The sequence below is a fragment of the Opisthocomus hoazin genome, chromosome 5 (genome assembly GCF_030867145.1).
Source record: "Opisthocomus hoazin isolate bOpiHoa1 chromosome 5, bOpiHoa1.hap1, whole genome shotgun sequence".
In the NCBI taxonomy this organism is placed as follows: Eukaryota; Metazoa; Chordata; class Aves; order Opisthocomiformes; family Opisthocomidae; genus Opisthocomus; species Opisthocomus hoazin.
In genome coordinates this window covers 26,649,812-26,677,485 of record NC_134418.1, presented here as the reverse complement: position 1 = coordinate 26,677,485, position 27,674 = coordinate 26,649,812, and the positions used below count along the sequence as shown (strand labels likewise).

The 27,674-nt window shown below is 42.0% G+C and overlaps 1 protein-coding gene and 1 long non-coding RNA gene across 3 annotated transcripts in view; one reads left to right on the top strand and one right to left on the bottom strand.

Annotated features, from left to right (window-relative positions):
• Positions 1-20,709, top strand: part of LOC142361400 (uncharacterized) — a 28,787-nt gene extending 8,078 nt beyond the window's left edge. For both annotated transcript variants that reach the window (XR_012763981.1, XR_012763982.1), the window contains 4 exons: positions 6,189-6,322; positions 15,862-16,015; positions 16,513-18,044; positions 20,544-20,709. This is a non-coding gene — a long non-coding RNA (uncharacterized LOC142361400). The remainder of the gene's footprint in view (positions 1-6,188; positions 6,323-15,861; positions 16,016-16,512; positions 18,045-20,543) is intronic.
• Positions 1,939-27,097, bottom strand: PGM2 (phosphoglucomutase 2). Its single transcript, XM_075420683.1, has 14 exons — positions 26,987-27,097; positions 22,233-22,400; positions 21,258-21,364; positions 20,832-20,916; positions 19,448-19,531; positions 17,835-18,028; positions 16,490-16,679; positions 15,695-15,792; positions 13,005-13,185; positions 12,798-12,891; positions 11,811-11,940; positions 9,065-9,254; positions 8,312-8,445; positions 1,939-7,531 (listed from the first exon to the last, which is right to left on the bottom strand). The coding sequence occupies exons 1-14, from the start codon at positions 27,056-27,058 to the stop codon at positions 7,429-7,431; spliced, it is 1,830 nt and encodes a 609-aa protein (XP_075276798.1). The 5' UTR covers positions 27,059-27,097; the 3' UTR covers positions 1,939-7,428.
• Between the last annotated feature and the right edge of the window lie 577 nt (positions 27,098-27,674).

Sequence of the window (27,674 nt, the reverse complement as noted above, 5' to 3'; positions counted from 1 at the left end):
GCTGCCTCGGTCTCTGATTCTTACCCATAAGCTTTCGACCTGCTCGTGGCTATTCTTCAGAGACAGCTCTTCACACTCTGTCCATTTCTTGATGTAGAGGGCAACCCTCTGCCCTCCCTTCCTTGCCTGTCCCTTCTGGACAGCCTGTAGCCATCAATAGCTACACTCCAGTCATGGCATTGGTCCCACCAAGTTTCAGTAATGGAAACTAGGTCATAGCTTTCTAGCAACACAGTGGCTTCCAGCTCCTCCTGTTTGTTGCCCATGCTGTGTGCATTGGTGTAGAGGTACTTCAGCTGGGCTGTCGGTCGTGTCACTTTCTTAGAGGAACACTCCTTAATTCCTTTGAGGTATTTCACTGGCGTTTCCCTCTTGGCCCCTATTACCTCGGGAGCCCCTGGCTCATCTCTGTAAGACTGCAAGTGTGCTGCAGTGTAGCCAGCATATCTAGAGCAATAGGCTGAGGGCCCTCGCCAGCATGATTCCCTGTAGGATCAAATGTTTACAACTTCTGTTGGAATTATGTGTATTCATCTGTTACAAAATCAGGCTCATTTTACATGGTTTTGGTAATTTAGGGATGTGTCTTTCTCTAGGAGTAGCCAAGGATTCCCTTACACTTGAGTTCAGTCCAGGCTGCGAGCATTCTTTATTCTAGTCATGGCAATTCCCATTCCTGGATAAAATATTAGTGCCTCTGCTCCCAGTTCAAGGCTGGTTATTCACAAATTACATTTGTCTGTTTTTTTTAATGTCTGTCCTGGGACTAATCATCTCTAATTTGGATGCATTATCTTACACAACACTTTGATGGAGGAATTAGACCAGCTGTGAAGGAGCTGTAGTTTAACACCCATTCCAACTCACAATACTAACCTCTCTCTCTGGTATTCTCTTACTGCCTTTGTTTCAGTTCTTTATTTCAGTTCTGGATCCTCTTTCTCTGATGCAAGACAGGGTTGGTAAATACTCAAGGAACAACAAGTTGCATCTTGTCATTCTGTAGTTTGTCGCAATTGTTCTATCAGCTTGATAAAGCACTGCGGGTTTTCTTTTGTTTCCCCCACCCGAAATTGAGAAATTCTGTTTGGAACTGAACAGGAAATGGAGCAAGTAAATTCCTTGTCCCTGGGAAGACAGAATGATACAGACTGGGCCATCATTTTGACCATATCAGTACTGTTTCTGAGGATGCTCTAAAGCCATTTTAAGGATGTCTCAGTATATGTCAGCTCACTGCTGGCCCCACTGCCAGACTTCTAAGACACTTTGAATCACTAAGTAGTTTTTGTTGGAAGGGACCTTTAGAGGTCATCTAGCCCAACCCTCCTGCAGTGCGCAGGGACATCTTCAACTAGATCAGGTTGCTCAGAGCCCTGTCCAACCTGACTTTGAATGTTTCCAGGGATGGGGCATCTCCCACCTCTCTAAGCAATCTGTTCCGGTGTTTCACCAACCTCATGGCAAAAAATTTCTTCCTTACATCCAGTCTGAATCTACCCTCTTTTAGTTTAAAACCATTACACCTTGTCCTTGGGGCGCAGGCAGAGAGAACTTTGAGAGTCCTCCAAGCGCAACCACTCAGTGTAGAGCACACTAACTCTTGTAGGCCTTCGTGGGATGGCTATAAAGGCCCTTCTGTCTTGCCTTACACCATATTCACTTGCTCCATAAGACCACCTGTATAATCTAAGAAAAGGGGTTCCCAGTCTGATGACAGTAAACCAGTCTTTCTGTACCAGTACCTGGTAACCAGTTTAGGGGATCAGTGAGATGGAAGATGAAAGAGGGATGAGGAGGTTCCCTCTAAAGGTCTAAACAAGGAGAACAGTAAAGACAGTGACAGTAGGGGCAGCAACATCATCATGGCCTTACCATCAGTGTGTTAGCAGAACCGGCCAGGCAGCCTGTTAAAAATTTTATCTTCACACGAGTAGGTTACACTAGGTTTTGTTTTATTCACAACTCAGAGTTGGGCCATCACCTCAAGTGAGTGGCAAAGCTTAACTCGCTAGACCAGTTTATATACATTTATTAAACCGATTACATCAAGTCTAGAATCTTCATAAGTTTCTAAGCAACCGTTCCGTTCCTTTGAGTACATCATTTATTAAGTTCTTTCTATTCTTCTGTCTTCGTAGAATTCTCCCTCGCTGGTTTCAGGCCTTGCTTGGTTTCAGGGTCGTCTCGGCTTCTTTTGTAAATTCTGTTTGATACAATCCATACAATTAATTTCTATCCCAATTGCAACATACCGATTGTATGGTTTCTTAACACAGCTTTGTTTACACAGCTGAATCCACGTTCTAGTTCTATGATTTTATTCTATTTTATAATCAATCTTTATAACCAATCTCTAACAAGCCACCCATCCACCCCAGCACTACCAAGGACTGCCTGCTCCTAAGAGAGATGATGCCCCTAGGAGATCTCCAGGCAGGACAGTAGTACTAATTATTGCACATGGATGATCCACAAATAACGGCAGCAGTGCAGCAGAAAACCAGCCTGTCACAGGAACCTGAGAGATACACCAGGCCATCACATTCTCCTTAGCATCCCTCAAGAATGAAGCACCTTGACAGACTCTGGCCAAGGCTGAAGACAGATGGGTTTCCTAGAGAGAGGAAACGTTAACAAAATCCAGATCCAGGCTTAGCATGTAGAGGCAGATGTAAAATAAACACACCGTTCTAGTCTGTAGAGATATTCAGAAAAATACAGAAAACAATAAAAAAATTCAGGACCCAACACCTAACATTCTGTGACCTGTAACCCCGCTGTCTTCAGACCTTCCCTATGAACTCAGTAAAGCATCCTTTACCACATTCTGTAACAAAAGAAACGCAAGACCTCCCACGCTACAAATGAAAACAAAAAGAATCATCGAATGGTTTGGGTTGGAAGAGACCTTTTAAAGGTCGTCTAGTCCAACCCACCTGCAACAAGCAGGGACACCTTCCGCTAGACCGGGTTGCTCAAAGCCCCATCCAGCCTGGCCTTGAACACTTCCCAGGGAGGGGGCCTCCACAGCTTCTCTGGGCAGCCTGTGCCAGTGCCTCATCACAGAGTATTCCTTCCTTATATCCAATCTAAATCTACCCTCTTTCAGTTTAAGACTGTTACCTCTTCTCCTGTCACTACAGGCCCTGGTAAAAAGGGTCTTTCCTGTAAGTACCCTTTATATATTGAAAGGCCACTCTAACGTCTCCCCGGAGCCTTCTCTTCTCCAGGCTGAACAGCCCCATCTCTCTCGGCCTTTCCTCATAGGAGAGGTGATCCAGCCCTCGGATCATTTTCATGGCCCTTCTCTGGACCTGCTGTAACAGATCCACATCTTTTTTGTGCTGGGAACCCCAGAGCTGGACACAGTACTCCTGCTGGGGTCTCACCAGAGCAGAGTAGAGGGGGAGAATCACCTCCGCTGCCAAAGACTAGGTCTGCAGGCTTGTACAGATCCACAAAGATCTGGCTATAGCTCAGCAGTGCCCAAATGGACAGCACTGCCCCAGCCTGCCTCCTGCAGACCCTTCCTCTGTCTGTGCTCTCCAGCTTGGGACCCCGCACACCTGGGGATCTCGCCAGCCAAGTAACACAGCCGGCCCGGCCAGCTGCACCGCATCCACCCACACTGCAGCTTACTGTCAAATGCAACGGGGGCCGCAGGTGGAGGCTGCACAGTCCAGCCCATGTGCCATAGTAGCACCACTTGTTCTCTGCCTACTTAGGCTGCTGAGGGAGTGTTTTACATTTATCATATATGTATTGCAGCTCTTGCTTCAGCATTTTTCTTTCAAGAAGCTTTTGTCTTTACCATGCTGGAAGATGATGCACAGCCCAGCATGGTATCCCCCCCGCTGTTATATCTTCTGGCAAAGGTGATGCTGCTGGGTGGCCTGTCTTAATCTTGGCCCTCAGTCCAGAGTGATCACACAGAGGCCGGATACCACAGACAAGTCAGTGTCGGAAGCACCGACAACATCATCTAACCAGACAGCGAGCAGTCGGGGTTGGGAGTTTGTGAAAAGCCTTTTGCTTTGAAGCCGAGGCTGCAACACAGTGCAGGAAACCATGTTTCTCAAGGCCTGTGGTTAACTCACAAGCCACATGTTCAACTCCACCAAAACTAAAATTCAGGTATAGGCCCAACATTCACCCTTCCACTCCTCACATAGCCAGCACCTTGAAATAAAGCCCCCTACTCTGCTCTGGGGACCATGCGCCTGTGTCCCCCCCTTCTCCCCCCAACCTGACATTGGGCTAGAGACAGGCACAGACACTCAGTAGTGCACATGCCAGTGACAGACTGGTACCAGGTTGCACTAGATGACTACCCAGAAGCCAAAAAGCCTGATGCCACCAGATAAAAAGTGCTACTCCTTGAAGAATCAATCACATCTGCATGCAGGGCGCAACAAGTCATAGCTGAATATGAACAGCACATGCATCCCTCCCATCATGATGCTGAGAAATTTCTTGAGCTTTTCAAGAGGTTCCTTCCCTGTACCCAGCTGCACAACTGGTGCAATCTTCAAGTTGTATTGAAAATGACAGGGATAGAGAACTTGACTTTTGGGAGGATAATAAAACTGTAAAGTTTTGGATTTATACAAAGTACATAGCTATGATTGTGAACGTAAGTCATGATTTACAGTTACCAAACCAGAATCCATTTCGCCTGCAAGTTTCATCCTTCTGCTTATTCTGCCAGAACTGATGGTGCAGCTGAACATGACACCTTACACCAACTGCTACCCCGCACACCCAGAAGACAGCTCTCCTTCGAGGGAGGGTGTTCCACACAGAAAGGCTCTTACTGGGAATGGCAGAAGGAACAAGTTAAGGACAAATGAGGAGAACCAGGTGTCCTAGTCTGCCATTTTGCTTCTCATCCACCTGCTCTTTGCTTTTAATCAATGTGTACAAGAGCAATAGCACAGGGGAGCTATTTCCTTTCAGCTTTGTTCTCCTACTTACGTACATGAGTACACAATCTCCACATGCTATCTCAATTTAATCTTCCCCCTCACTTTCTTTTCAAATCTCCCTACTGCCTCTTCATAAATGAAGGAAAGCAGGAGCTCAGGTGCTGAGGGGCAGGGAAAGAAGCAAAGAGGAACCTTTGCTTCTTTGCATGGTCAGGGAGCAGTGGGTAAGGTTCCTGCTTAATTTCTCTTCTCAGCTCTTGCCACACTGAAACTCACTACAGAAACCACAGAGAGCTGGGTGCATGCTGTTTTCTGTGCTGTGTCAGCACCATTTCACACTGGGGGACCCAGCATCACAGGTACTGAGGAATCAGAGGAAATGGAACATCTACTATTGAGAAGTAATTCAGATGTGGACTATGTCAAAAGCGAAAGTTGTTATTTTAATTCCTTAATAACAGATCCTTGTTTTTATGCCTCTCTCTCATGGATGGTCTTGAAATCCCTTCCCATCTCAGTTCCAGATAATAAGGCATGAGTTGGACTTGGAACTCTCAAAATACTTCCAGGGACAAAGTTTAAGATGACAAACATCAAAATTTTAAAAGACTGGTGATGTTGCCTTCAGGTTCCATGAACAAAAAGTTTCCTTAATCAGAAAAAAACAGATTAATAGACTTCTCTGCCTCAAGGTCAGGTGGAAAGGGACTGGTGATCAATCTGTCTCAGTGTCTTAAGAAATTCTGCTTTCCTTTTGAGAATCAGTTCAGATTTCTACATGCCAAATGCACTGTTCTAGCACACTTCACATGCATGAAAAAAAGCCTAAATACTATGTGTTTATTTTGAGCCTTTGAATTTGTCCTTAGCTGTTATCTTCAGAAGGAAAGGACAGTGGGAGTTGATACGTGTGGAAATTTCATGCAATGTGACAAAACTGATTGCACTGAAGTCAAATATTGAGATTTCCTTTACAGCTATTACTACATTTAGTAGCCCCTAGGGTCCTATTTGGGAGTACAGACTGCATTATTCAAGGCACCAAATAAACACGTATCCATAAAAACCTGTCTCATCCTTGGTTTAGTATAAAAGAAATGGAAACAGAGAAGCAGAGGGTGCGAACAAGCACTTTCTGCACAAATTAATAACCTATCTTTCTAGCTTTCTGCTCTAAAGGACTAGGATTTGATTAACAGCATTCTCTGTCTCCTCAGTACCCTTCTCATTATTTTAAAGCTAATTTTCTATGCCACACAGATGGACCTCAATACGAGTGATTCAGATGCTGCCTTTGACTCTGCCACAGCCAAGAAAAACTGATGTGACAGCTACAGAATGCAGGGACTCCTCCTTTCCTGGTGTCCTCCAATGATAACTCTAAAGTCTGTAAGGTAAAAGCAGGCATCCAGTGTTCTTTTGCTTACCATCTTAGCTAATAAGGTAACCTAGTATTTACTGGGGATGGAATGGCAAGTTTGTTCCTTTATCAATAATTTGCTAAATTTGATCTAGGCTTGGTCTGGCAACTAGTCATTCTCCATGGGATACCAGAAGTCATTCTGGCAAAGAGATTTCTTTACCCAAGAAGCACAGCGGGTGTTAGAGCTACACTGTTATCCAAAACAAGCACTGAAAATGCAGAAAACCCTTGTACTGAAGTCAGCTGGTAACCTCCAAATAACCCCCTCGGGCTCTGCAAGTGCAGATGACAGCATGCAATAAAATGGAAACTTCTGCTCTAAATTACACATGCAGAGTTATGCACTAAATCATGGTAGCATACAGGATGACAGGCTCTCAGTTCGGGGCATGCATTGAACTAACTATGCTTAGTTCAATGAAGCAACAGAGAGGTGCTGTATGCAGATATATTACCTTAATATGATCAGGGTATTAAAAGGCAGTTTAGTACACTTAGTATCTCTAGCCTGGAAAACGATGCGTAGTGCCCCACGAAATAGCTCTTCAGCAAATTCACTGTGACTTCCTTGTTTATTTGGGCTAAAATCCCCAAGAAAGATTACTGTTTCTGAAACATTTGTCCCAAATTTGTCAAAGTCTCACCACAGGCTTTCAGAAGAACTTGTTAACAGAAGAACTTTCTTTGCAAACCTAAACCTAGATAAAGTTCCATAGTATTATGAGATTACACACACAAAAGAAATAAAAAGTCCCCACAAAACAAGCTGTATTTCAGAAATCGGGATATTATTTATAATATGTAATTAAAACCAGTTTTGATTGAAATACATTTGCAGTCAACTTTTAGTTCATAAAGCTTTCAGTTCAGCTGGTTGGGGTTTTTTGGTCCTTTAAGGATAAAGGTACTTCCCTTCCCACGTAAGATACTAGATCCCAGAGTACCCAGAATAACTCTTAATAAAAGCACAAGTCTTTTTAGTCTGAGTTCTCAGATGTTTGGTCCTAAAAATCCTTACTTCTTAAATAATGCACTTCTAATGCTGCCAATAACAATTAAGGTAGTAATTTTGCTATTTTACTCAGTCTTTCGTTGAAGATTATTTTTTTCTGGTTGAAAGAAGTGTTTTTCAAGAGCGCTGACCAGCTCATCTAGTTCCTTCTTCAGCTGCTCAACATCACTGAGAAACAAAATCCACACAAATACAGAAATCAGTGTCACAGCAGAGAAGCTAAAAAGCACATTCTCAGTCTGAGGAATTTTAAAATCTGTTGCATGGTTTGAGAGACACATTTTCTATTAATGCTGAAAGTATATATACTTGATTTCTTATGGTAATGCGCTGACGTTCACTTCCAACTGATGTGCATGAAGGCACTTAAGACTATGGAGAAACACAAACCCACAATATAATCTAAAATAGAACAACCAGTTTCAGGTCAGAAGATCTACTACTAAATGTATGTGATTAGAAATGTAACTTTTATACTTGTAATAGTATTTTCAGAGGAATTTTCACCTGTGAGAAAGCATTATTTTCAGGACATAATTTAATAATTTCTTATCTTTAAGACTATATGATTTCCAAGGCTATCAGTCAAGGATAGACTTACTAAACATAAAAGGGCTTAAAATATATTATCACACTTTATATATAGTTATATAATTTTAAAGCAACTATGTATGTAAAAAGAGAGTGAAAATGTCTGCTTTCATTTTAGGCAGAATGTTTTTCTTGATACTGTTTTTACCGAATGTGAAACCAAGTACAAAGGAATTTCAGTGACAACAAGAACGCGTCAACAAATTTTGCAGAATTGAAGCTTTATGCAAATACATTCGCTAAAATAATGACTGTAGCACTATTATTTGATCATGGAGAGCCCCTTCCCCACCAAAACAATACCAAAAAACCACAGAGCCCCTACCACACAGCACTTACTGCTGTAAGTGACAATACCTGTTTCCAGGAGGTGCACAAAGTTCAGAATAGTATTTGATCTTTGGTTCCGTCCCACTGGTTCTCATTGTGGCCACTCCTCCATTAGCAAAAGTGAATGTTATCATTTGGCTACTTTTACTAGTGGGAAGTATCTAGAAATAGTAAGAATACTCTTTTTAGAAGTTTGGAAAGCAACTATATATAATGAATTCCAGACAAAACCCATGACTTGATGTCATAAAACTAAAGGATCGGCTAAAATTAAGCTTTCCTCTGTTTTCTTCATTGTGGTCTTGAGACATCAACAGGCAAATGACAGCCTTACCCTCAACCTACAATGCGGTAGCAGTACATTACTGCTAGGTAGCTAATTTCATGTCTAGTCAACATTTTTACTGCAAATGGGAACTGCTCTGTGATGGCATTTCCCAGGAGGGAAAGAAACATGCATTGTGGAAAACTAAAGAACCCAAAGCCACATCTCAGCAAGAAAATAATGCAAGATTGCTGTAGCAAGACAGCAAGATCCTCCTACCTCCCTTTACAGACTGTCATCTCGGAGAGAAAAAACCACCACAAAACCAAACAAAAAACCCCAACCCTCCCCCCTCCCTTGATTTCCTCCCACTAAGGCAAAGCAATCATCCCCAATCTAACTTATTTTAAGACTCAGGATGTAACAATATTTAGAGTGTTTCTCCATAGACTTTTTTTATATATGTGTATATACATACTTACATGATTTATGCATAATTTAAAAAATATACTTACAGCCTTTTGATCTGGCTGGCTGCTGTCATACCCAGTAGTTAGATCCCTTATTCCAGAAACTTTAAATCTACCACAAGATTTTGGGTATGTGTTTTTTCCATCAAAATTTCTAAGGTTGTCAAAAAGCTGTTGAATAACTTCAGGATCATGGCAGATGAAATATGAAGCTTTGGTAATATGGAAGCCATATCTGTGAAGACACAATACTAATGAATTGAAGAAACAATCTTAGTCTTAGAGTTGTACATCATACACTTTCTACAACCTTCTATAAAGCAAGAATCTATATTCATGGTCACCCAACTGTAGCATCAGTTCACCCTCTTACAATTTTAAAAAGGCCTCAACAGCTTAATTGTCCTATTTCATATACTTTAAAGAAACTTCTGTGCAGACGCCTTTTCCTTTTAATGATTGTAAATAAGAAAGTTTACTGCTAAACCAGAAGAAAAAAAAAAGCGTCATTATTGCCTTGAAGAGCTCTAACCACCACAGGAAGAGAACAGACTACATCTAAATAGCTTCCTTGACTGGATTCCAGATGATCTTTTCTGAGTAAAACAAGCTCCAGACTGTTTTTTCCAATCACGCTTCAGAAGCTGCTCTCCCACTGAAGTGTTTCTACTGAACCAAACTGTTCTGAACATCGTCTCTTTACCTTATCTCTTTGCTCCCAGGTAACATGATGCAGACTCTGCATCAAAGACAAATCACCTGCTAACACTGACTTTTCAAAACAGCATGTTGTTGAAAACCGTACAAGCCTGGACTGGTTGTTTCAGTGAGCTCTTACTGAAGATCAACACTTGATGAATATCCTTGATGCCAGGAAAAATCTGAAGGGCAGAATGTTCCCTTAGGACTAGGATGTTCACGCTAGAAAATTGAAAGGTTCCTTAAATATGGTCATCTTTATACCAAAATGGACATCTTGAAGATCAATAGTTGTTAAATCAGTCTTGAGAATCCAGCAAGGGAATTAAGAAAACCTATCCTATAATTGAAAGAAGTGACGAGCCCGATAGGACCGTGTCCTTTTCCTGATCTGCATTGACTTCTTTGAGAACAGATCCTCCTTCTGTACCTCCAAAATACAGAGTAGAGTTTCTTCTGCTTCAACAGCAACTCACAAGACAAATCTGACAAAGAATGAAGTAGTGAGTAGAAAGCTGCAACTCTATATTAGCCACAACAAACAAATTCAAATGCACACAAGATGATCCCCTAAAACAATAAACCCCCCCTCCAGTTCTAGTTACAAGCATCAATTTAATAGATTTGTATCATTCCCTGTATCTGTAGCTTTCCCACAAACAGTGACTATGTGCAGAGACAGCTTACTCTGAGGTGCATCTACAGACTGCTTTTACACAAAATAAACTCTGTTCAGTGGCTATGTACACAGCAGCACTGTGGCACACACAAGTTCCACTCAGTTAAATATTCTGAGGGCAACGGGAAGCAGGTGTTTACTGAATGAGTATTTTTAAAAAAGCACGAGTCAGACAAGGCTGATTCTTTCAATATACGCTTCCAGCTACTAGTAATTAAGGGAATTCTCAGGTCAGATGCTATACTTGCAGCTTGAGGCATGAATTCCTCTTCCATGCATTTCTATTACTATTTCTTGAACCCACCTAAACTGCGACATACAGCAATAGCCAATAAATCCCACAATTTATTTATACAGTGGTTAGCAAGTCTTTGCCACTTGATTCCTTCTTAAACAGTGGATGAAACAAGCATGGCTAGTGCTGCACGCAAATGAAAGCTCTGAGGACTGGTAAAACAGCAGCACCAAGGCTGGAGCTTTCCATGAGTCTCTTCACAGGCTCCACCACTCCTTTGTCAGTGTCTATGAGACACAAATTGGTGCAGTGTATCATCCAGCTTGTGCTGCTCCCTCCTTTAAAACAAACAACCCAAAGCCTCCACAAAAAACACTCCTTGCCCCATGAAATCCAATCACCATCTTTGCTATTGATTTCTGTAGGTCTTTGAACACATTAAACAAGAAAAGAAAAGCAGGGCCTCATATTAAAAGCTCTCAGAGAGATACCCAGCTTTACATAGCCAATAGTTACGGCTGTTCACAGCACTTGTGCATAATCAGTTCAAACCTCAGTATTCAGGAGCAGAAAGAGAAGGAACAACCAACATACACTATCCATCAAAAAAGACAGAATAATATCATAAAAGGCCTAACTTTAGAGCCAGCTAGTATTAATTTAATCACAAGTAGCCCTACAAGCAGGACAGAACCAAGCTGGCTTCTATGAGTAGCATAAACATGCCAGAGCTCCTTAGACCCATTCTGCCATCAACATTTTTATGCATCTGGCACATTTAGGCAGCAAGAGGCAATATGATCTCTACAACACTGCAATACTGCTGGCCAAAAACCAGGCCAGTCTTCTGCGAAAGGACTCAAGAGCAGAACTTCTGAACAGGGAAGAACCTTTCCGACAACTAAACAAAAATACCTCAAAAATCTCATTAACTAAGAGCGAATTAGTAAGGTAATATTATTGTATTTAAAATACCTTAAAATGACACAAAATGAAGTCATAAATATATTCATGCCCATGAGGCAGGAGCGCTTTCAAGAACATTGTACTATTAACACAATAGTACAATAACACAATTTTTATTTGTTCATATACTATAGGTTGCTATTGAGTCCCTATTAAGCCCAGTATATGGAAGGGAGAAAATCTGAAAATTAAACTGTTAGAATGGAACTCACTCATCATAGACAGCTTTCAGCTGCTGAGACAAAGACAAATTCCTGGTTGCCAGAAAGCTAGCCATCTCTGCAGTTATAACAGCGGCGCTGACACCATCTTTGTCCAGAACAGCAGGACAGCACATATACCCTAAACAAAGAAAATTATATATATATTTGATGTATTTTTATGAGGAAATAAAATAAGGGGGGGGGGGGGGGAGGTCAATCAAACCAACATCTTTTAAAGCAGAACTGCATATTACCATAGTACAGACATTTTAGAGTTAAACCAGAAGTGGAAAAATTTTATCCCCTGCACAGTGTTAATTTTGATAAGCAAGGTATTTAATGGAATTTCAAGACTGAGACAGATTTGTACTGTATCAGTGCCAGATGCTCCTGAGTACTTTTGGATCTCTTGTGAAAGAGAAATGCCACATTGCAGGAACAATGCAAGTATAGCACTGTCTCAAATGTGATTACCCTTACATGGCAGCATATGGTAATACTAATAATTATCCATTAAATCAGTCACATTTTCTCTCGTTTTCAGGTACTGAGATACTCAAGAAATAGCATTATAGCCTCACAATTTCCTTCTCATGAACGAACAGCTTTTATTTACTACTTTCCAGTTTACAAGTATAATTTGGGGGAGTTTTTTTACTTTATTTATTCATATTTAAGCTTAGTTTAAAACTGTCAGCTAAACATACTCAACCTGAAGTCTGAAAAACATGTGTGTCTGTTTTTAAATAGCTTGTGCAGAATTTGCAGTCCAAGTCTACATAGCCATGCTACTGAAGATACATACACCTAGCTCACATCATCATACTCTGTGCTAAGCAGAGATACAACTGAAACTAGTAATCCAAATGGATGGTATCAATTACTCACTGGAAATATACCCATGGCGTTGAGGGCACCTTTACAGTGCCAGTTTTTTGCAATAGCCCGACTTCCACTCTTTTACAGGATACTAGAACATAATATTCTGTTTCTTACCTATAGCCTCCTCGAATGCAAAAATTACAGCTTTCCCCTGGTCCATAAGCTGTTTGGCACGGTTGCCCATCCACTTAAAACCTGTCAGTGTTTCCTGCAGCAGTGAGGATCAAAAAGGGCATTAAAAATAAAAGCAATGTTTTACAAAGATATGACACTGTGTAGGTATGCAAATAAATGAATATGGAGTGACATTTAACAGCTTACCTCAAAGTGAAAACCTTCCTTTAGTGCAATTGCTCTCAGGATTTTGGAAGAAACAGTACTGGATAACATGTAGACATCTTTAATGGCACAAGTATCTCTGTTGTGATTTTTCCAGCATGTGAAGATCCACCAACCTAAAAGAGCTCCCAGCTCATTTCCAGAAAACACTTTCCATTCACCACTGGATGGAAAAAAAAAAAATTAGTAGAAAGTTTATGAATTCAAATGATAATACTGGGAAAAAAGTAATCTAGTGGTTCTTCCATATATGACTACTAGCAAATAAAAGCACTGTATGAGTTCCAAGTAACAGTAACAAGATACCATGTGTGCATTAAGAACAACCAAAAAAATTTATCCCCCAAAGAATTCTGAAGTGGTTACCTTCTTCCTCTGTCATACATACCAGCTTCTGAGTTTATCCAAAGATGAAAGAGTGATATTTCCAGCATATTTTAAGTAAAACAAAAATATTTAGCAGAGAAATTATGAAATCAATAATTGAGACAAGCACACAGACACGAAAATACAATTCTCAGTGATCAGTATTTTCAGTCGACACAGTGACAAATACCTTTTATTTAATCACAAATACACCAACTAGTCATTGAGTAAGATTGGGAAAAAATCTCAAACAGGTAAAAAAAGATTAACATTGACATGTTGTTAGAACAAGAAAAACTGAAGGGAAAAAGGGAAAGAAAGACGTCAAAATTGCCCAAAAATCCCCAGTCACAAAAGGGGACAAAGACACTGCCAAACTGACAAAAATCAAGACCTACAGAAACAGTACCTGTTGTGAAAAAGAAGCAGACTCAGTCTCCTGCATTTACTGATGCCAACAGGCACAAAGCAACGCACAGCGACAACTTAGTGTAAGAGCGCTGAGAGAGTGTGCTCTAGCAGGAGTTTCTGTCAAAGAAGAAGTGCAGATACTGTAGAAGCCTATATTAATATTCGATCAGTCTACGAACAGCTACAGCAGAAGTATGAGAGGAGGATGCAGGACTGAAAGTTAGGAGACAACTGAGACTGGCTAAACAATTAGCAAAGAGGTAGCAGAATGAGAGCACCACGCTCTCAATGGCGATAAATACAATAAACTAACACTCCCTCTTCAAGCCTCAGCTAGCTATACATTTTTAGACAAAAAACATGAGTGACTTTGCGTTCTTGTTCTAACCCATCATAACCAGCACAAACTAAAGCATTTTTATGCTTTTTCCTCAACGCTGAATTACCAACTGAGGCTGGCACAGGCCAAAAACATTAAATAAGGATATTCCAGCTAACACTGTCGAAGATATGGCGGAGTGCGCCAATTAGCCCATTCTTCTTCTAAAGGCCGAGAAGCCTCCTTAGTTCAGGCTGTGAGCATAACAAATTAAAAAAGCCCCCAAAACCCAAATAAAATGCTACCACTTTTGAAGCTGCTACAAGACCAGAAGAGCTTACCTGGTAAGCAAAATGGGTATTTGCGCTGTCTCCTTTTACTGGGTTTTTGGAATTTGTGTAACTAATTCATGTTCAGATACTCGCATCACCCACCATCACTGAGGACATCTAGCAGGTACCCATCCCGTTCCTTGGGTACTAAGGACTGTTGCCATGATTTTATATCCCTCTTCTGGCTCTCGCGCACAGGGAACTCATTTACACTATCTCTGCTCCTGGCCCAGCAGCAGACTTTTGTTCTGCTCCTCTCTGAGCTGAAAACCTTGAAGTTTACTTTTATTAAAGATTTATGGTTTCTCCCTGCTCAGATTAGTTTCTGCTTTATCAAGGTAGATAAAAGAGAAACACCACTGTTTGTGGATATGACACCAAGTGCCGTACTTATTTTCATTCATCAAATATAACCACAATACAGAAATGCAAATGACTGTAGAAGTACAGGATATCAGGGGGCGTGGAATACGGGGATGGCAATACTGGGTCAGAACTATAGGTTACACATTCCATACATACGAAAAATTCATGAGAAGCCCCTGTTTGAGCAAGTTTACCTTCTGTGATCCCATTCTTTGACAGGATATACATAGACAAACAAAGCATTTATAGCTGGTCCTTAAAGGAGGGAGTACAAATTACTATACTGAGAAGTACAAAACACTGACAAAGCTTAGGGTGAAATGGGGGTATGCAACATTATGCATAGAAGTGGGGAACTGAGCAAGAGAGGCCTAAATCATCTAATGATTAGTAAAATGTCTGGTCCAACAGTATTTGAGAAAGAAGGAACTCATCTTAAAGAACAGGGGTGTTCCCTATTCCTGAGATTATCAGGGAACTATAAAGGTTCTCCTGAATATTCAAGTTATTATTTAATAAACACAGTTTGAAATAATGTTTATCATTCTTCCGCGAAAAATTTGTAACTGAAAACCTACCTTTAAAAAGGTATAGCACAGTCACAACAATTCACATGCTTCTGTGCGTATCTCAGGCACACCAAGCGTCAAGTATTTATTCAGGCTTCTGTAGTGTGTCTAATATTAATCATTATTTCATTTACTTCCCCCACTGTGGTCTGCTTCATACAGCTCTCTCACATTCTACGTGTTTTCAGTGCAAAACCGGTTACTGTGACTATTCTATCTTCCTCTGCAACACAGATTGCAAGAATCCCGCAAATAAGCCTAGCCTTTAAGTAAAAAACGTCAATGCTTTGCATTTCTTTATTACCATACCTCTCTTGTTTCTCTGCCACTGCAAGTCGATCAGCATCAGGATCATTTGCTAAAATTATTTTTGCCCCATCTTTTTCAGCCAAAGCAAAAGACAACGTCTGGAAAAGTGGTAAGCAAGACCAGATAAGTGTTAATACACCCAAATAATATTTTCATTTTCTTTACAGGTTTTAAATAATTTTCCCAATTTATTTCATCTCGAACACCCGAAATCATGATGTGTCTGTACAAAAAACAAACTTAAAGCCTGGAAGCAGTAGAGCAAAGCCAGGATATTTAACTTCACCTACATCATTCCACTTCTGCAGCCTGAGCCAAAAGGTACTTAGATTCAGCAGGATCCTTCAATAACAAAGTGTAGCAGAAATACTTGTAGCAGAAATTCTAACCACCTGTCAGGACTTCCCCTGCCCCCTCCCAGTGTCATATCAGAACAATTTAGTCCTTGTATTTCAGATATAAATTGTAAAAACTTACCAAAACCACTGTGAAGACTTTTTTTGTTATTATTTTCTAAAACTGAACTGTATCACTTTGTTCTATGTGCAGATGCTGCCCATTCTGTTAGAGCGCAGAACAAAGTAGTTTAAAGTTATAGCTAATTATTACCCAACTCATTCAAAAAGAGTTATAAATTTCAATGAAAGGATACCATCTAACTCTTCACTAAATGTATGGTTATGAAAACAGAAACAAAACAGACCTTCAACCCATATTTATAGCCATGATTACTGGCAGAAAGAGAACACTGTTTGAAAGACACTGCAACTATTAAAAAAAAAAATATATATTTACCAGAACACCTTTGCCTTCTTCAGGATTTGGATACTTCACTGTGGGAAATTCTGGATCAGGATCCTTCTGCTCCGGAACGGCAAAAGGAGGGCTGAGGTCAAATGCCTTGAAGGCCAATTGCACAAATTTATGACCGACACCATGCACAGAAGTATGAACAAATCTCAGGCTTGTTTCCTTGTTTATATTCCTGCAATAAAACAGATTAACAGTAAGCTTCGATGTGGAAGAATATTCTGCACAAAACTGAACACATTCAGAAACAGATATGACTCAGTATTCTGTATCACTGTTGAAATTATAAATTAAAGGAGGTCAGATTTTAAAGGTAATGACTTGAAAATTGGCTTAGCTTCATTTTCAGCATCTTGAGTCCCTCTTTATATCTAAGGTCCTGGTACGTGCAAATCACTGGAATAAGAAAGATAGTACACACTATGCACCCCAAAGGAGACGAGTGGAAAACAAATACAACTGTCATTCATTTTTCATCCCCAACTCAGGCATTTAAACGAGCTCCAGAGGCTATGAACACAGTGAACTGACAACAGCACATCTCATTTGAGCACACTCGGTTTTATGAAGTACATTACTGAAAGTGTAGAACATACCTAAAGGCATGCAAACTGCTAAGGAGACACTTAACTCCTATTCTGAACAAGCAGCATGATTTCTCATAGCCCCAACTTTCTAGTAATTCTGACTTTGTTTTTAGCAAGAGTAAGAACACAGTTACTGGTGGTTAAAAATTTGATGTAAATGAGCAGATCTAACAGGTTGCTGCTCATCTAATCCATAAACTGATTCTACTTGTTAATCACAAAGAGAAACATCCATCAATCCATTGATTTTGTTGAGTAAAGTTTTTACTGAGCAAGCGACAGGAATAGGCTCATGCAAAGCACCCAAGGCCACCAGGAGCACACGCAAGGCTAGAATGACAGAGCAAGACCTCCTTCTTCCAGAACTGGCTTAACAGCCTGGTTTGCCTTCGCTCTTAGAAGCCCATTTTAAGACTGTTCAACTGTCAGTGTCGGCTGCACAAGATAGCCCCAGTCTTGCTGTGGCATTTGGCTGATGCGTGGTCGTGCAAATACAGGGAGATGATACCATCAGAAACTCCTCGCTCACTTTGCTAGGTTAGAATTCTGCCAGACCAGCTTCAGGAACTGTCTTACTATGTCACCACACAGCTGGCAGTGCTACTACAGAAGATGACAAGAGGGCACAGACAGCGCTGGATCATGGTGGGATCACGGTCACCCTAACTTCTATCCATTTAAACTGCCGTGATGAGGCACTAGATGGAAAATCCCGTATTCTTAACGGAGTTGACACCAGTTACCTGTGAAAGCACTGTTTCTGTATGTCTTTGAAATAGTCCTTATTGACCGTGGCATATGGATCATGAAGTAGCAGGCTGCTGTCAATCAGTTTGTCATCCCATGCCTGAGGCCATGGCTCTTGGTTCTCCTCAATAGCCTGAGAAATTCCTTTGTCATGAGGGGAAATGATCTGAGCGCCGTTTTCCCAGTAAACCTGAATAATAAATAAGGTGAGTGAGTATTTGGTCATTCATATTGTAGGATAGCTTTGTTATTTTTTTGTCGGCTAAGGTGCACTACATTCGGCAGAGTATTACAACTTAAGTATACCCAGAGTATTCCCCTGTTCATGTTCTCAGTGTTTCCTCTCACATTCCATTTTTGTTGTATAAAAAAAAGCTGTTTAATTTTATCAGAAGATATCAAAATCCATAATGAAACACAAAACGAGACTCAGCTCAATTACTGAGAAGATTCAATTATCAGCCTGTCTGCCAGCCTTGGGAGATAATTTGCCCATGCTATTTCATAAACTTTCTTCCAGATTTTTAGGTATAATCATTATCTATAGAGGAGTTCTTAAGAGGAAAAAAATGGGCAAAAGCGAAACACATTTACAAAAAAAAAAAAAAATTAAGGAGAAAGGCACAAAAACTTTGCAGCTGCGTACAGCAGCAGTGTTGCCACAACAGCAAGCACAAATTCAGCTAAGTTTCAAGATGTTTGTTACTTGTAGTCTTCCCCTTTTTGTTGATTGTTTACATGTTCAGGAAGAGGTGTACTTACTATGTTTTACTTTCTGACAGTTGTTTGCACACTTCCTCCTACTGATGGCAAGTTTAAGGGAAGATACGTAACAGCATCTGGGCCATGTACATACGTAGCCCAAATAATGAAACATTAAGAAAAAAATGAAGTTGATTAAACAAAGTAATTGATAAAACGTCAAAACAAACTATCAAGATCAATATGTGAAATATTAAAACAATTTTAAACAGACATGAAGTTCTAGAGGGAGAGACAGCACGAAATCAGCCCTGCTAATGCTTTGTTTTTCTGTTAAGACAACAAAAAAGATCTCTCAACTTTCGTTTTTGTATTTTGGAAACAGTCTCTATATGACTAGTCCAGCTATGGGATGACTGGCTGACAGGCAGCTCAGCCACATTTTTTTCAGTGAAAAGCAGATTTCTGTCATAGAAAAAAGTCACACTGATAACCGCCACTTAGCAAAAGAAAAACATACTAGAAGAAATTAATGGAATTTATTCAAAACGTTTTGTACAAGCAGCTCATTGGGTTTCGTATTTTTAATTCTCTGAGTTTGTAAAACTAAAGAGATTTTTTTAGATCACAAATTGGAGAAATGATTAATGCTTTTGGAAAGAGGTCAGTTAATATTTTAAAGTGTTCCAAAGTATGCAATGGTATTACTCGTCTTCCTGCTTTTTAGAGCTAAGATTTTAATTATGCTTTTAATTAAATAACTAGCTTTAAATACCTACATCTAGAAGAGATCAAACTATCAATTAGTTTGGTCTATAACATGATAGAAAATATACACAATAATATTAATGTCTCTACATGAAAAAAGATGTTGAAGAAAGCCAGAAAATTGATCATATAGGAATACCTTGTAACCATTATCTTGCTTTGGATTATGGGAAGCTGTAACCATAATTCCAGCACAAAGCTTCAGATGAGTTACTGTGTATGGCTGTAACAAGAGAAAGTTATCTGAAGAGGGGAATGTGCAAAGCATTAGGTATTATTTATTCTCATGCAGATGCAATACTTCCATACTGCTGAACAAAAAGAAAGCCAGGATGTGATTCCTACAGACTGACTCTCTGAGACTAAGCAGTACTTGCTCCACTAGACCCCACGTGGCACACCTTTAGCCCTTGCTTTTTCCTGTGCATTTCCCCATTTAGATATTCTTGGTGTGGTTTCAGATGCTTTGTGGATCTCTACTGTAGTGTTTTTACAGCAGGAAACCGAACACACGTGTTGTCTACTGTAGAACGGCTCGAGATACCCAAGGTCTTTGAGGGTGCAGCGTCTGTCGGGGCAATGACAGAAGTCTGCGTAGTGTAGAGAGTTACACCTGGAGCAGTCTCATCCATGCTATCTTTTGAGACCAGCCCATGGAGTAACTAATCCATCGTGGTTCAGAAGAGAATTGTTTTGGAGAGAGCTCTTATAAATTAGTACAAAACCAAAACAGATGGAGTGAGTGAAAAATCAAGCATTACTTGTGACCACAGGTCCAATTCGAGTTTACTCCTGGCTTTTTATTTAATGGCAAGTGTAATCAACTGCAGCTAGTGCAACGCTGCTTTAAGCTGCACTATGAAGAATTTGACCCTAAATCTACCAAAATTTGTATCGGTACAAGAATGCTACATACAAAGCCTTCATCCCGCTATGTTGTGTTTGCGGCACTCACTGGAGCAACTGACTGGTGTCGAGAGAAACAGTTGCTTTTAGTGCAAAGGGAGGGCTTTTCCTGACTGCTCTGGAGCACTGACACCTACTGATCCGATGGTGAAAATGCGGAGGCATACAGCAACCCTCCCGGCGCACCACTGCTGCACTCCAACCACCTGCTATGTAAAAAGGCTACCTGGGATTCAATCCCCCAGAAAAGATAAAAAAACAAAAAAATTAAAAAACAACCAAACCAACCAACCAAAAGTCAGAAAACTAAATGTGTGTGTCTGTTTCAGACTTCAGATTCCACAGCAATCTAGAAATGATGGGATGTCTTCTGCAAGGAATCTGCCTGAAAGCAGGAGCGAACAGAAACACATCTCACGGCCACTGATACTCCACGAAGCTTCTTCCTTCTCTTGCTGTGGGTGTTGTGAACTACACATAGCTAAATAAACGTAACACTAACTGCATGTAGAGCTTAAAAAGTTAAAAGTGGTTTGTGTAGTTTTCCTTAATGTCAGTAACGCAAGACACTTGACAGCATTTATGTGTACAGAGAAAGCTATAATAGAGAAACCTACCACAAAAGGAGTTGGTGTTATATCAGAGAACAGATAAACTGGAACTCCTTGACTGATGAAGGTATTAGCAGCAAGTCTTGCAAACCTAAACAGGAAGAAAAGATGCCTAGGAAATATATTCATTTTCTCTCCAATTAGTTTCCTAGAATTCACAGCTTCCCTTCCCCCAATTTAAAGAAAGAACAAACCAAACTCCACAAAAGTAAACCCCAAATTATTATACAGACCCAATTTAAATGTGTTCTCTCACTATTCCCAACAGATAAAGCATGACTTTAAGAACCGCTCTGGTATTAACAGAATATAAAAATACTATAAATCCCACCTTATTTCACTCTACAGAAGGAGCAAATACTGCTGAAGCAGATATAAACCCATAATGGATCCCACAAGACATCTACAAAATACTTAAAACTGACAAAGTACCTTTTGCTGCTGCCTCCGCTGGAAAGATGAGCACGAGCATCAAAACCAATCACAACTCCTCTCTTCTTCAGGTCACTGAAATTCTTCTCAAGGTATCTGCAAAATCCCTGAAGACAACAAATCCACCTCATTAACCCCATCTTAATATTTAATTTTTCACTGCATTAAGATGATTGCCAACATGTTCACATCTTAGAAAGGTGAGCGCACATAACATCTCACTGAACTGGACAGGGATCCAGCTTGTCTAAGACCAATAAATACCAACAAGTATCAGAAGCCCTCAAATCAATATAGTGAAACATTCAAGTACTTTTCCAAAAATCAGAACAAACTCCAGAAAGAAACAGTTAACACGATTTGTCTGAATTGCAGATCTTAAGAAGTTATTTAGCTGTGTTAGGTTTCAGATGAGGAAGAGAAGAACTAGCCAGTATTTCATTTTTTTAACTGAAATCTCTCCAGTTTTTAACCAAATCTCACCCTTACTAATGACACCTGTTTAGGACATGATACGCCACCACTCCAGGCTGCAGTAATTTAAGGTTTTGGGTTTTTTTAACCTCTCCCCAAGTACAGCTACTTTAGGACCTATATGTGTACGTATAGCTTCACTGCATTTATGTAGATTTATGTCCAGCATACACAAAGCTTAGCCAAATGCTGGCTTCCTTCGGGGTTTTTTATAGTTGGTACATCAGGACTAACTGATCCACTTGAGCTTAACCGTAGCAGCGTATAAATTCAGTTGCAAAGCAAGTATGGAAAATAACTTATTTTAATGGCTTAATAGCTTTTCTCTGCTTGTTTTCAGAGATCAGCACTCAGCTAATAATTATAATTTAAATGACTTCTGAAAACTGGAAGAATAGTAGAAAACCTGTACTTCCAGAGAATACCCGTTTGCTTGTCATAAATGAGGCTCCTCATTCCTATATACAACCAGCTAAGTGAGGTAAAGGCCGAGCACAGTACCTGGGTTGTCTGGATAATAGTCAAGTCATTCATGTGGGAAATCCCTGTCCCCATGGCAGCTCTGAGCCCTGCTGTGCCAAACTCCATCCGCGAGCCAAAGTATTTGTGCAGTTCTCCGGCATTTCCTTCAGCAAGGAGTTGCTTCACTATTGCAGAAGTTTTTGGATTCTGTAGATACAAGATTCAGATGTTCTAGAAAAGGTTTTGTTTGTGTTTAAAATATCCTTAAACTTCTTAACAGAACTGACTTTCTTTCCCACTCTCTGTACTGGGTTATTTCAGTACCAAAACATTGCACACCAAAGACACCGGAACTCCTTCTACATCTTCCTACTTTTAAGTCAGTACAATCTCCAGCGTTACTTATTTTAGATTTATCACCTTAAGTAAGCATGCTGCCTTGACAGCAGTGTATAGATCACATTTTGGGAAGTGAAAAGATTTCCAAGATGTCCATTTTAATATTTTCTTGTTTTAAAAAAGAAACAAAAAAAAGCACCACTACAGTTCAGAGAATTATCATCATCACAAGAGCTACTCTAAACATAAAAGAAAATAAGTTATGCTGATGATTAAGAGATGTTTGTTACTTCCAGAACACTGTAAGTAGAGTTAAAAAAAAAAAAAAAAAAAATTCACCTTGCCCCAAGACTGGCTAACACCAGAGGCAGCAGCAAAACTAAGCAGACTGGTTAGAAGATACAGATGACAACTTGCAATGCATTTGCGGGTAATGCTTGTAAAAATAAGCACCACCCTTGGGATGAAAGCTTAGCAACTACAGCTGAATTCTTAAATAAAATGATTGTGCAGAGTGGCGACGGAAAAGCCACGCCAGACTGCTTGTGAACAGTGAGGAGTTTCTAAGTCTCGCTGCTTTTCTTGGTATATTGATTGTATTGACTCTTTATTGCTATCGACTCTCTTTGGTTCCAAACTTAGGAATGAGTAAAGTCCTGTATGCCCCAACACTTCAACATTTATAACATGGGGTTTGTGAAGTTTAATATTTGATTTCCTGAGAAGCAATGAGCCAGCAGGACAGATGGCACACTCCAGGCACCAGGCAACAGGGTTATGTGGAGAGGTGGCAGCATCCTCCACAGGCTCGTCGCCGCATGGTTACACACACTGCATGCTGGAGTATAAACACTGTCATTTCCAAACGAACGCAAGCTTTGGTTTCTGGTCAACAAAATGACCTCAAACAAGTCACAGACTTTACTATTTCTTGGATGACCTAGGTATGCTTACACCAAGGGAAGGCATAAAAAAACTCCCCATATATCTATATATTTTCTGCAGCTCCAGAAAATGCTGCGGAACATGCACAGTAGTAGGTACGTGAGTGAGCCTGAACACAAAGGTGTAAGCATTCTCCAAACTGAGACCAGTGTCTGGATGTCCTAATGATTGATTTGTGCACCTGCTGCTGCAGACAAACACCACAGATTAAATAAATACTCAAAAAGCTAAAGAGCCTTTGGTGCTAATGAGCAAACTATATAATGCAGGATAAGCTGGACTTACTAAAGAAAAAAAAAAATCAGGTTTCCTGGCTGCAGTAAGCAATTAGGTACGCCAGAATGACTGATTTCCAGTTTAAGAATTCCCAATTTACCAGTTCAAGAATGTTGTAACTGACGCTTCCTTGTAGGAGGCTCAACATAATTCTGTGTTATCATAGAGTAATTATATTCTATAGTTATAAGAATAAATAGAATTCAATTTTATTATAGAATAACACAGACCAGCATATCTATTCCGAGTTTAGGCTGTTTAAAAGTTGACCTGAAGTTTTTGCTGCAGTGTAGGGCTGCTACGTCTCGTAGGTAAAGCCTGAACACCACCTTTCCTGTCAGTCTTTGTACAGCGCCTCGTCACCTTTTCTGAACCCCCTAAAGCATAAGCTTTGTGCACAGGAGTTGGCTCCTACCCCTGAAAAGGGCACCTCCTGAGGTAGATGCCGCACAGGTTTGTATAGATGTTGGACAAACCAGAAGCTGCAACGCCAGCCCAGGCGGGCAGCTCGGCACTAGGATCACAGTGTAGCTCTGGCAGCCAAGGAGATCTCTGTTTGTCATTGTTGTTCAAGGAATTTCCCAGGTTTGGCATCTGCTGTGAAACTACAGGCACCCTCCAGTTTCGCAGGTCTGGCTGAATGATCACACTTCTCCAGGTGGCTGCCCGAGTCGCGGAGTTTCAGTCCATGTCATCTTCTAGACAAAACTTGATTGCATGAATTTAGTTGTTGGGGGTGTTCCCTCCTGCCACATGCATACACACTCTAAAAAGCAATAGTAAAAGCCAAGCCAAAGTCTGTTTAATATAGCAGAAGGATTTTTCCTGTTATAATTGTTTATGGGTATATTCTCCTAAGAAATTGCCTTTTTTTTTTTTTGCTGTACAGACAACTGTTCCCATTTTGTTTCAATTTTATGAATGTTACGATGCCATTGTATACAGCTAAGGCAAAAAACTAAACTTATTTTAAACAGAAGAAAAAGCCAAAACCAAAACCTCACAGCATCTCTACTAAAGAAGGACCCAATCGCATCTGAAGGATGAAGTGCTGTTTTTTTCCTTCCTTGTTGGTGCTCTCAGGTCACACTTTTCCTACTCTCAAATAGAACTGGATGCGAGTATGAGAACAGTGATTTCTGTGCATGCAGTGGCCGGTGATTTAATACCGAGTTGATATCCACTAGTGCAATTTGCTTAAACATCACCTGGTGACACTTGAGTCATGTACTTTACCCTACACTGCAGGAAGGCCCAGAAGAGGTTTCTTCAGTGCAGGGGTCCCCACAAGGTTTTAGAGGGACAGCTACTGACTAAGCACGTTTTAACAAAACCAGAGGCCACCTTCTATACATGATTTCACAACTGATAACAGAAAGAATGAACAACATGATACTGCTGCAATTAACACAGTGACGAAAGCAGTCTGGTAACAAGCTCAGTCATTGCCATCATGGTAGAAACTTCCTGTTAAGTCAGCAGGACCATCTTCAGGCATGTGGCCTTGCTCTTGCAAACTACTACTTTGTAAGAAACGTGCAGCTTATCATCATTAAATATTAACCTATCTCTACATGTCAAAAAGAAACCTTTTTTTTTTAATATCAGAGTAAGAGGACAAGGGTTATATCGGATTCTTCTGTTACTCAATACAAACATGCAAGAGCTTCCTGAGAAATGAAAACACCTCATCGTTTTTGAGCAATCAGCAATGGGTATTGCACACCCATCAATTAATACTAAGTCAAAGATGCAATTGTTAGCAAAGAGCTAACCTTGCAAAAGCAAAGGCGCTATAAGGGATGCTGCATTGGGTTTCCAGAGGGTTTCACAAAACAATCTGAATAACCAGTTGAAACAATTACACAGAAGACAAAAATATAACCAGCATTAGTCAAGGAAGTTCTGGAAATAAGAGGCCCTTTAAAACCAGACTCTTCTCCCAAAATCAATTAAGCTGGGGGGGAAGACACAAAAGCTTATTGTCATTTGCTGTGATACACTAGCATTTCTGAAAGAAGGGCTGGTTTGGCGCTGTATTATCATTAACGAAAACAGAGCTGGCCAACTGACCACTTCATCAGGCTAATGATCTCTGATGAAGAATCACAACAAACTTGAGGCACTTCTAATGATGTCCTTTAGAACCTGGAAAGAATACTAAAAAAAGAATTATTCTGTGTTTTCATTGGTAATTGTGAAATAAGCAGAAGACCCCTTACCAAAAGAATATGCAGGCTGCACGAAAGACAGAGAGTGCTGAGCCCAGGGCAGCCATTAAAGCGGCCAAAGCAGGGCAATGGCCAGCGTGTTCAGATACAGCCAAAGGGACAAATTTAATGTACAGGGACCACACACAAAAAAAAAAAAAAAAAAAAAAAAAAAAAAAAAAAAGAAAACCACGTACACCACCTAGGGGCCTGCATCTCCACGGGAACTGCAGCAGCAGCATTCCCAGACCACCGCTACGGTGAGACATCTCCTGAGACACGTGGAATACAGAAACACACAGAAGATTTTACTTCTGCGATAGTCACGTCAAGACCAAAACCGAAGACACAAAGGTAAGTCTTCAGATGTTTAAGCACCTTCATGGGAAGGGAAATAACGCACGGTAAAGCGCTGCTAAGCAACAGCAGAAAAAGGGGGAAAACCCATGAAGCCAGACAACGTTGCAGATTCAGGAGTTGCATTACTACCAGCGAGGGTCACTGAGCGCTGGATGAGGCTACCCCGGGAAAAGAGGACGGATTCCGCCCTCCCCAGCGGTGCTGGAGCAAGCCCGCGTCTGGAGACAACCACGCAGCCAACCAACACCCGGAGGGTTCTAACACCGAGCGGCAGGCAGCACAGCGACGGCCCCTCGCGTGTAACGCCTGCGGCCGTCCCCCTGCTGCCCTCACCGCAGGGCAGCGGGCGCCGGGACGCGGGGACCGACCCCGAGCGTTTCGGACCGAGCCGAGAGAGCAGCGGGGCGGCGGGCACCTGGCGCAGGGCACCGGGCGGAGGGCCGGGCCGGGCCGGGCTCCCCCCCCCACCCCGGTGGGAGGGCTGGGGGCGCGGCGGAGAGGCGCCGAGCCGCGCCGCGCCGCTCCCAGCGCTGACGGGGTTTAGCAGCCGAGGCTCGCCCCGCGCCCCCGGCGCCCCGCGCCCCCCGCCACGTCCCTGCGCGACCGGGGGCCCCCTCCGGCCCCGCGGGGAGGGAGCGTCCCGGGGCCCCCGCCGCCCCTCACCTGGTCCCACAGCAGCCACTGCTCGGCCGCCCGGCGGAGCGCCGCGTCCCCGGCGGAGCCCCCCGCTGCCATGCCGGCTGCCCCGCCGCCGCCGCCCGGCTCCTTCCTCTGCCCGCTCCGCTCCGCCCGCCGGGGCCGCACCGCCTCCGCCCCGCCCGGGCTGGGCTGGGCTAGGCCGGGGTCACGGCCGGGGCCGGGGCCGTCTCACCGCCGCCCCGCCCGCCGGGGCGTTTGACGATGTTACCAGGCCTGTTGCGTCCCTGCGTTCCACCGGGGCCCGGCTGCTGCCCTGGCCTGGCCCCGGCGGGGGGAGGCGGAGGGGCCGGCGGGGACCTTCCGTCCGGAGAAGAGGCGGCCGAGGGGGGCTCCCTGCAACCACCCGAAGGGAGGGGGTGGCGAGGCGGGCGCTGGTCTCTGCTCCCAAGCGGCTGGCGGTGGGGCGAGAGGAACGGCCTCACGCTGCGCCCGGGGGGTTTAGACTGGATGTTCGGAAACATCTCTGCACTGAAGCAGCTGCGAAGCGCTGGAACGGGCTGCCCAGGGCCGCGGTGGAGTCGCCGTCCCTGGAGGGGTTCAAAAAACGTGTAGACATGGCACGTCGGGACATGGTTGAGCAGGCGTGGTGGCGATGGGTTGATGGTTGGACTTGATGGTCTTAGAGGTCTTTTCCAACCTTAACGATTCTGTG